The following is a 10787-nucleotide window of genomic DNA, read 5'->3' as shown; positions in this document are numbered from 1 at the left end:
GCCTGATTGTCACTAATAACTTAAAATGTCACGGATGAGTTAAAAAAGCTGACAAAAAGAATTTAGTGGATTTAGGCTTTCCAATATGAGGAGTTAAATTTAGTAACTGGTAGAATTTCTACATATCCATATTCTCAGATATAAATAATTAAAAAATAGGGACTTGTCTTTATTTAGTGCATATAAATAACCTGGGATTTTGCTAAAATGCAGGTTCTCATTCTGTAATTCTGGGATACTACAACACTTTCTGTGCTAAGATTAAGGAACCGTGCTTGGAGTAGCCTGGGCTAGACACAGCCAGGAGTGGAGGTGTGAGATGTGGGCCTTTTTTCAGTGGCAACTGCTAAGGAACCAGAAAGGAGTCTCTGGGGACTGGGATTATGGGGTGGGATTTTTTTTTACCAGTTTTTTAGCAGGGAAAAGAAAAGGATTTTGTGAAAATGAGACTAAAGATCTCTGTTCACTTCACAAGATATACAGGCACTGAAAAAATGCTGTAGTATCTCAGACTTCAGCAAACACCAAGAAGCAGAAAGTTAATTTGAGGAGATCATGAAAATAGTGATAGAATAAAAACAAATATAATGGTTTGACATGACTTGAAGTTTTACATTTCATCCCCCCCCTTTTTTTTTGAGAAAGAGAGAAGGAAAAATAGGCTGGGAGAGATAGAAGCATCAATTCTTCAAAACCCTAACCCTAAACCTACCCCTATCCTAACACTAACCCTAACACTAACACTCATTCTCACCCTCATCCTCACCCTAATCTTCACCCTAACCCTCACCCTCACCCTAACCCTCACCTTCACCATCACCCTCAACCTATACCTCACCCTAACCCTCAACTTAACCCTAATGGTAACCCTAAACCTGACCCCTTCCTTCCAAGGTTTCACACCCAGTGATTTGCTTCACCCAGCCTTATTAGGCTGGCTGTCACGACCCCGCCCCTCATCAGCCAGGCCTCACCTCCTCCAGAGGCTCCATCTTCAGAGATGGCACTCAGCCTGTTCTACTTGTCGGGCTCCTTCTCTGTGGCGCCTCCCTTGCTTTTACCCTCACAGACTAAGAGAGCTCACCTGGCCTTTGGCCTGAGTGGTCTTCTGGAGTCTTCAAGTGGCTCCAATCACCCTTCGCAGTTAAGAATGTTTTAAATCAGGAACCACAGGCTTTCTCCCCTTAGCGGCCAGTCTGGAAAAGCAGAGGTACACCCTCTCTCTCCCTTCCTCCCTTTCCCAGCACTTGCAGGGATGCCCTGTGTCTCCTGCAATGGCCAGTGGTTCCTCTGGGGAAGGGCAGTGCCTAGCATGAGTCCTTCAACCTCAAGCCAGCTCTTCCCTTCATACCAGCCCCCAGAGCAGTGCATAGCAGGCTGCAGGGCAGGGTGTTCGGGACCAGCTCCCCTGCCCTATCAGCTGAGATTTCTGCATGGAGCTACCTCGTGGACTGATTTCCTTCTGAGAAGACAAGGCAATACCTAACTCCTTTTAATCCCCGAGTTTTACAGTAGAAAACTGACTTTGGTCTTTGGTTTACAATTAGTTCTCCCCGCTGTCTTTGTTGTTTTTGAGAGAGAGACAGACAGAGACAGAAACATTGAGATGTTCCTGTAGGTGCCCTAACCAAGGAATCAATCTGACAACTTCCGTGGTCCAGGACGATGCTCTAACCAACGAAGCTAACTGGTCAGGGTTTAATTTTTATTGATTTATAGAGAGACAGAAAGTAGAAAGTGGAGAGAAGGGAGTGGAAAAAAGAAACATTTATTTGTTGTACCACTCAGCTGTGGACTCATTGGTTATGCCCTGCCTGGGGATCAAATCCACAACGTTGGTGTTTCCGGTGGATTTTTCTTATTATCTGAGCTAACTGGCAAAGGCTCTCTGCTATTTCTTTCTTTTTTTTTCTTTTATTTAGTGAGAGAAAGTGAGGCAGAGAGACCAACTCCCATATGCAGGATCGACCCAAAAAACCCACTAGGGGGCGATGTTCTGACCATCTGGGGTATTGCTCTGTTGCTTAGCAACCAAATTTTCTTAGCGCCTGAGGTGGACACCATAAAGCCACCCTCAGCCCGGGGCCAACTCACTCCAATTGAGCCACGGCTGCAGGAGAAGCATGCAGGTAGCACTGCACTGCAAATACATGAACAGCAAACTTTCAAAGAGTCGCTGTACGGTTATGGTCATGGGCAGCAAACTGAGGATACTGTCTTGACACATACACTGGAGAAACCAGCTGAGAATAGCTATCCTCTGGGCCATCTCATTTCAATATTCTATGTGACTCCCCCCTAAGTGCCACCCCATGACCCAGAACCTTCATAACCTTCCTCACTGCAACACACTGCTCCTCCCTTCCTGGGCACATTCACGGATTTTGCGGATGCCTCTCCTTTCCTCCTTTCTTACCTTCCCTTCTGCACCCTCACCCTTCCCACAGTACCTGCACCCAGAACAGCAGCAAGCACCACATTCCAGGATCTCTTCTGCACTGGTCTATCAGTTCACTTCCCTGCGACTCCCTCTCTCATCCAGCCATGGTGGCCCCCACAAATTCTCCTTGGACGTCCCCCTACAGAAAGTTTTTCTCCCTTCAATCCCCCCACAGGAATAGCCTGGACACTGCCCAGAATCACCTCGAAGTTTCCGCGATGTGTCTACGATGCCAGCTGGAACCATGGGCCCCATTCAGACTGGTGGGAACGCATGCCCTATAGGCCTATGACTGAAGACTCCAGAAAAAGGCACCATTCCCCCCAAACAAAAGTGAATGAACTACCTGAAGACTCCATAGCTCCATAACATAAGGTTATGAGCCCCCATTTACTAAAGATACCATTTGCAAATTTGTGATATAAATGCTCTTATAGTTATCTTTTTCTTATTGATTTATCTCTGCAAAGGAAAGGTTAAGTGAAAATCACAAAAGGTAATAAATTATTAAATTACTGTCATTTAAAAATATCAGATTGATTCACTTAAATGCTATTCCTTATCATTATATAATTATATCCTTTTTTTTCAAGGGTTCCTATATCTTTTATTAATTATAAACTTTTCTCAAATTTACAAAGAATTTACAGACATTTTACATTTTATTATCTTATGATTTTTCCAAAAACCAAAGAAGTAGATACAGTAGAAATAAATGTTCTAATATCTTAACACTGTAACAGTAAAAATAGAAAATTCCATCTGACCTTTGCTTGGCTAATCTTGGCTTGCAGAACAGGAACTGGCCTGCCTCGCCCCGATGTAATCATAGGTGTTTGCTCTTCCGCAAGCACCTGGGGCAATCACCCTGAGAGCCATTGCAACTTCCCTATCTCATGACTCCTGAATTCCTGGGTGTCTCCTCCCCTCCCTGAAATAATGTATAAAACTTGCTTGCTGAAGTTGTTTGGGGCTCTTGGCTACCTCCTTGCCTTGAGCCCGCTCGCGAGTGTAATAAACTTTTTCTTCTGTTTTACCCACACACTTGGGTCTAGAGTCTTAGTGGTGCGCCCTCGGTCAACATTTGGAGGTTCCACTGAGATCCCGCTTCCTCGCAGACCACGAGACGCACACCTGACCCTTGGTGAGTGAAACTGGCGATGGCTGTCAGGCAGGGACGTGAGTCCCTCCTGGCTGCGACCGACAGATGTATCAGGGGGTCGCACTCCACGACTCCGGGGGATGCCCTGGAGTGTGAGGACAACCAAGGATGCTTGGAAGTCCATCTGCTGTCTCAGACAGAATCTGTAGATTTGTTGCCAGTTTCCAACCGAGCTCGTTGGTCTGGACCGCTAGATTTATTTTTAGTTTCATTTTGCCATTCACGGCGCAGCCGGCTTAGTCTATTCATCTTTGTGATTGTCCTGGTTATTGTCTTATTTGTGTGTTATTGTCTTTTGGGGTTTGAAATGGGACAGAAAACTTCCACCCCACTGTCCCTGACTTTGTCTCATTGGTCTGAGGTTGATGCCCGAGCCCATAATCTGTCTCTTCTTGTTAAGAAGCACAAGTGGCAGACTTTCTGTGCCTCTGAGTGGCCCACCTTCGGAGTAGGTTGGCCGACCACTGAAACTTTCACAAGGACACCATAAAGGTGGTTAAAGCAGTTGTCTTCAATCCAGGACCTCATGGCCATCCGGATCAACAGCCTTATATTTGGGTTTGGGAGGACCTGGCTGACGACCCTCCTCCTTGGGTCCGACCTTTTCTTCCTCCCCCTACACCCTCCCTTCCAATAACCCTCTGCACCACTCCGGGCCCTCCCAGACCTGCTCTAACTCATCCAGACATCTGCTCTATGCTTCCACTCAAACCTCCGGAGTCAACGGCACCTGCTTCATCCCTGTATCCTCCCCTTCCCTCCTCTGTTCTCCCTGAATCTCAAACTGACCTTATTCTTTTTGATTTGGGACTCCCGCCTCCCTATCCCAGGGATGTCCCTGCCAGCGCTGCTGGTCCCCAGCTTGGGGCCCCACATCAGGATGAACGGGGACCATCAGTGGAGGGTCCAGCCCAAGGTACCCGGAGCCAGAGAGCACAAACCCCAGATGACGTGGCCATCACCCTGCCCCTTTGACCTTTCCCACCCCCTGTCCCTGACGGCCAAGGGGGGAACATGCCAGCGCTTCAGTATTGGCCCTTCTCCTCCTCAGATCTATACAATTGGAAAAACAATAATCCGCCTTTCTCAGAGGACCCTGTCAAACTTACTGACCGTCTCGAGTCTCTTATGTTTTCCCATCAGCCCACTTGGGATGACTGCCAGCAGCTTTTAGGTATCCTCTTCACCTCAGAAGAAAGAGACCGAATTCTCCTTGAGGCCAGGAAATTGGTTCCTGGACCTGATGGTCGTCCTACTCAACTCCCCAACCTTATAGATGAGGCTTTTCCCCTGAGGCGGCCTGACTGGGACCCTAATACGCCTGAAGGTAGGCAGTGACTCTTACTCTATCGCCAGACTCTGATGATGGGTCTCCGAGCAGCGGCGAGACGCCCCACTAATTTGGCTAAGGTAAGAGAAGTAATTCAAGGGCCAGAGGAATCCCCATCCAGATTCCTAGAGAGACTAATAGAAGCCTATAGGAGGTACACCCCTTTTGACCCTGAGTCTGAAGAACAGAGAGGGGCACTGGCTATGGCTTTTATAGGACAGTCAGCTACTGATATTTGGAGGAAACTCCAGAGGATGGATGGGTTACAGGACATGGCTCTGAGAGATTTAGTCAAGGAGGCTGAGAAAGTGTTCTATAAAAGAGAGACAGCAGAGGAAAAGGAGCAAGGATTAGAAAAAATGTGAAGAAAGAGAGAGTCAAAGAGATAAACGAAGGAATAAAGAGTTGACTAAAATCTTGGCTACCGTAGTGGGAAAGCAGGATAGGAAAGGAAAGAATAGCACCCTAGGCCCGCGCCAGAAGCTGGGACCAAATCAATGTGCTTACTGTAAAGAGGAAGGACATTGGGCTAGAGATTGTCCCAAGAAAAAGAAGAAAACCACAGACCTCCTTGCCCTGGAAGGTTAGGGATGTCGGGGTTCGGACCCCCTCCCCAAACTCAGGGTAACATTCAATGTGGAGGGGACACCAATCGACTTTGAGGTGGATACAGGAGTGGTTTACTCCACCTTGCAGAGCCCACTGGGTCCCCTCTCAAACAAAAAATCCTTGGTCCAGGGGGCAAATGGATGCCAGCATAGGTCATGGACAACTAAAAGGACAATGGACCTGGGAAGGGGAAAAGTACAGCACTCCTTTCTGGTCATACCAGAATGCCCTGCCCTGCTGCTGGGGAGGGATTTGCTTACCAAGTTGGGGGCGAGTATTGATTTCAAACCTCAGGGACCAGAAGTAAGATTCAGTAACCCTCTTGTCAGTCAGCCTGTTGTGACCATGCTGACCTTGTCTGCTGAAGGTGAGTATAAACTGTATGAGACCCCTGCCCCCGGACCCCATTTAACAGAAGACAGGTGGCTTCAGAGCTTCCCAGAGGCCTGGGCAGAAACGGCAGGGCCAGGATTGGCAGTACAAAGGCCTCCAGTGGTAGTATACTTAAAGCCTTCCACCACTCCCATAAGGGTCAAACAATACTACATGAGTAAAGAGGCCCAGGAAGGCATTAGACCTCACATCCAGAGGCTGCTAGGACACGGGATCCTGAGGCCTTGTCAATCAGGGTGGAACACCTCCCTGCTACCAGTGAAGAAACCAGGGACAGGGGACTATAGACCAGTCCAGGATTTGAGAGAGGTTAACAGTCAGGTAATGGACATACATCCAATGGTCCCAAACCCTTATAACCTCCTCAGTACCCTCAGTCCTGACAGGAAGTGGTATACAGTACTGGACCTGAAAGATGCCTTCTTCTGCTTGCGCCTGCATGAGGACAGCCAACCCCTGTTTGCTTTTGAATGGACTGACCCTGAGAATGGACTCAGTGAACAGCTCACCTGGACACGGCTACCCCAGGGCTTCAAGAACTCTCCCACCATCTTTGACGAAGCACTGCACCAGGACTTGAGTGCCTACCGAGCCTCCACCCCTGAGGTAACTCTGTTGCAGTATGTTGATGATCTGTTACTTGCAGCCACCACCATAGAGCAGTGCAAACAGGGAACTGAGAAACTGCTTGTTGAACTGGCCAAACTGGGATACCAGGCATCCACCAAAAAGGCCCAGATCTGCCAACCCAAAGTCACCTTCCTGGGCTACTCTCTCCGAGACGGTAAGAGATGGCTAACTGAGGCCAGGAAAAAGACTGTTACTCAAATCCCGCCTCCGAAAAATCAGAAGGGCCTCAGGGAGTTCTTGGGCACAGCAGGTTTTTGCAGACTATGAATACCCGGTTTGCCGCACTAGCCGCCCCTCTGTACCCCTTGTTAAAGGATGGAACTGAGTATACCTGGGGAGATGAACAGCAAAAGGCCTTTGACCAAATCTAGAGGGCACTGTTGTCAGCCCCGGCCTTAGCACTCCCCAACATAGAGAAGTCATTCACTCTCTATGTAGACGAGAAGGAAGGGATAGCTAAAGGAGTATTGACTCAGTCTCTGGAACCCTGGAAATGGCCGGTGGCTTATCTCTCTAAGAGGTTGGACACAGTCGCAAAAGGGTGGCCGGGATGCCTACGGGTGATCGCCGCTGTGGCCCTCCTGGTCAAAGATGCCGACAAACTGACTCTGGGCCAGAAATTGACTGTTGTCACCCCCCATGCCCTGGAAAGCATAATTAGACAACCTCCAGACCGCTGGCTAACCAATGCCCGCATTACTCATTACCAAAGCCTCCTGTTAGATAAAGACAGGATCACCTTTGGCTCTCCAACTGTTTTGAACCCAGCCACGCTGCTACCCAAAAAAGAGGGGGGAACTGTCCACCATCAGTGCAGGGATATCCTAGCCGAGGAGGCTGGGATCCGGAAAGACTTACGGGACACACCATTGCCACAATCTGACTTAATTTGGTACACTGATGGAAGCAGTTTTCTGTATGAAGGAGAACGCAGAGCTGGGGCTGTCGTGGTAGACAAGGAAAAAGTAATCTGATCAGAGAGACTTGCCCCAGGAACCGCAGCCCAAAAGGCAGAACTAATAGCTCTAACAAAGGCCTTAGAACTGGCTAGTGGTAAACAGGCCACCATCTACATGGACAGCAGGTATGCATTTGCCACTGCACATGTGCATGGGGCAATTTACAAAGAAAGGGGCCTGCTCACATCAGCAGGTAAAGACATTAAGCACAAACAAGAAATCCTAGCTCTCTTAGATGCTGTCATGCTCCCATGGGAGCTGGCCATTGTCCATTTCCCTGGGCACCAGAAAGGGCAAGACCCAGTAGCCAAAGGCAACAGGAAGGCGAATGAGGAGGCTCGAGCGGTAGCCATGAGGACTGCCTCCAACATCCTCACTATAGAAGCAGAGCCATCCCCCACCCTGACCCACTTAAAGGAACCTGAGAATGCTCGGACGTTCCTCCAGATGGCCCACCGTCTCACCCACCTTGGGACTGACAAACTGGTACAACTGCTTCAGGATGATAAAACATTGACCACCTCTGAGAAGAGGCAAATGGCAAAGGAAGTAGTCAAAGCTTGTAAGGCCTGCCAGATGGTAAATGCCTACCCAGCCAAAGGAACCAGAGGAACCCGTCTCCGAGGCACCAGACCAGGCCAATATTGGGAAGTAGACTTCACTGAGGTAAAACCTGCCAAGTATGGACTAAGGTATCTCTTAGTTTTTGTAGACACCTTTTCAGAATGGGTAGAAGCCTTCCCTACCAAACATGAGATGGCGGCGGTGGTAATTAAGAAGATTATGGAAGAAATCTTTCCCAGATTTGGCCTTCCAAAGGTAATAGGGTCTGATAACTGACCGGCGTTTGTGGCCCAGGTAAGCCAGGGGGTAGCCAAAATATTGGGAATTAATTGGAAACTACATTGTGCTTATAGACCCCAAAGTTCAGGACAGGTAGAGAGAATGAATAGAACAATTAAAGAAACCTTAACTAAATTAGTCATAGAGACTGGCCATAGAGATTGGGTAATGCTCTTACCATACGCTCTTTTCCAGGCTCGGAATACCCCTTCCGCTAAAACTAACCTAACTCCCTTTGAAATACTTTTTGGAACCCCTCCGCCTATTCGGGATTTATCCCCCTCTGACATAAATATCCCGAATACCCCCTTGTCTGTTAGGTTACAGGCCCTGGCCAGAGTGCAACATTGCCTATGGAAGCAGTTGTCTGACCTTTACCAGCCGGCAGGAGACGGGACCCCGCATCGCTACCAGGTTGGGGACTTCGTCTACGTCCGGAGACACCAACACCGGACACTCGAACCCCGCTGGAAGGGACCCTACCAGGTCCTCCTCATCACACCCACCACTGTAAAGGTCGATGGCATTGCGGCTTGGATCCATACTTCACACCTCAAGCCTGCTCCTGCTCCTGATGACCAGCGGACAGTGGAGAAAACAGATAATCCCCTCAAGCTGCGTGTCCGCCGCCGCAACAAATCCCCACCAACCGACCCGGCAGACATGGCAGGTGATATCGGGGACCAGTGATATAGTATGGGAAGTGACTTCCAATGACCATCCACCCTGGACTTGGTGGCCATCCCTGTATCCAGACCTCTGTCAGCTTGCGGCAGGGCTGGAGACTTGGGACATCCCGACCACAGACCCTGCTAGACCCCTTCCTTGTAATTCTGGGACATGCACCTGCCCGACTGGTGGGATAGGGGGCTGGGGCTATGGGTGCTCCCACCCACAACTCCGCGCAGAACTCAGAGCATCTGACTTTTATGTCTGCAGACTATTTCAATTTCCCCTAACAGTTCCTATTTGATCCCTGAGAAAGGAACTCGATGGGCATGCAGAACGGGCCTGACTCCCTGTGTGTCCACTCAGGCCTTTAACAACTCTCAAGATTTTTGTGTAATGGTTAGGGTTTTCCCCCGCCTTATATATCATGGGGATGAGGACTTTGAAGAGACGGTTGAGGGGCGGACCAGATATAGAAGAGAGCCTGTCACACTCACCCTAGCAGTACTGCTGGGAGCCGGGGTATTGGCAGGAGTAGGAACAGGAACCGCTGCCCTAGTTGAAGGACCCAGACAAATGGCCTTGCTAAAGTCTGCTATTAACCAGGATTTAAAGGCCATAGAGTAGTCGATAGAAGCCTTAGAAAAGTCACTAACCTCCCTCTCTGAGGTTGTGTTACAAAATAGACGAGGCTTAGACTTGTTATTTTTGAAAGAGGGTGGTTTGTGTGCTGCCTTGAAAGAAGAATGCTGTTTCTATGCCGACCACACTGGAGTAGTTAGGGACTCCATGAGCAAACTAAAAGAAAGGCTGAAGGCTAGAGAAAAGAGACTACAAAATCAGCAGGGATGGTTTGAAGGGTGGTATGCCAAATCACCCTGGTTGACTACCCTCATCTCCACCTTGGCAGGTCCCCTTATAGTAGTACTACTGCTAGTTGTCACTATTGGACCTTGTGTCCTGAATAGACTCACCACCTTTCTGCAGGGGCAGATAGGAGCAGTAAAACTCATGATTATGAGACAGCATTATGAGAAGTTAAACCAAGACTCAGATCTCTAGGATTAGAGATATGCAGAAGAAAGAGGGGGAAATGTAACAGTAAAAATAGAAAATTCCATCTGACCTTTGCTTGGCTAATCTTGGCTTGCAGAACAGTAACTGGCCCGCCTCGCCCCAATGTAATCATAGGTGTTTGCTCTTCCGCAAGCACCTGGGGCAATCACCCTGAGAGCCATTGCAACTTCCCTATCTCATGACTCCTGAATTCCTGGATGTCTCCTCCCCTCCCTGAAATAATGTATAAAACTTGCTTGCTGAAGTTGTTTGGGGCTCTTGGCTACCTCCTTGCCTTGAGCCTGCTCGCGAATGTAATAAACTTTTTCTTCTGTTTTACCCACACACTTGGGTCTAGAGTCTTAGTGGTGCGCCCTCGGTCAACAAACACAATTTAAAATTAGGTGTTTTTGTTCTTATAAATAGTTTAGCTATTGCTATGGGGTACACATATTAAAATGTCATGGGAGGGTGTTCTGTTTATTTCTGGACATATATACTGGGTTATAACAGGGTTCTATGTGTTAGTTCTTACAGACTGCTAGGTTTAGTTTTGAAGTAAACTTTAAAAATAATTGACTTCCTCTTCAAATAGTGATGTTAAATTCCTAAATTGTCATTTGAGGTACACCTAAAGTAATCACAGAGTAATTTACTCTATAGCTGTTAGATTAGTTTTAGCAGATTAATTAAAAT

General features: G+C 48.1%; 1 protein-coding gene across 1 annotated transcript; it reads left to right on the top strand.

Annotated features, from left to right (window-relative positions):
* Positions 1-3909: 3909 nt before the first annotated feature.
* Positions 3910-9192, top strand: LOC136397882 (uncharacterized). The gene is given in 4 exon segments (XM_066372370.1): positions 3910-4075; positions 4078-5293; positions 5295-6835; positions 6838-9192. Coding segments are annotated over 4 exon segments (5142 nt in total). The 3' UTR covers positions 9057-9192.
* Positions 9193-10787: the final 1595 nt, after the last annotated feature.

The sequence above is a fragment of the Saccopteryx leptura genome, chromosome 3 (assembly GCF_036850995.1).
Source record: "Saccopteryx leptura isolate mSacLep1 chromosome 3, mSacLep1_pri_phased_curated, whole genome shotgun sequence".
Classification (NCBI taxonomy): Eukaryota; Metazoa; Chordata; class Mammalia; order Chiroptera; family Emballonuridae; genus Saccopteryx; species Saccopteryx leptura.
The sequence above is the reverse complement of the archived record's forward strand: the minus strand, read 5'-3'. Positions and strand labels throughout refer to the sequence as shown.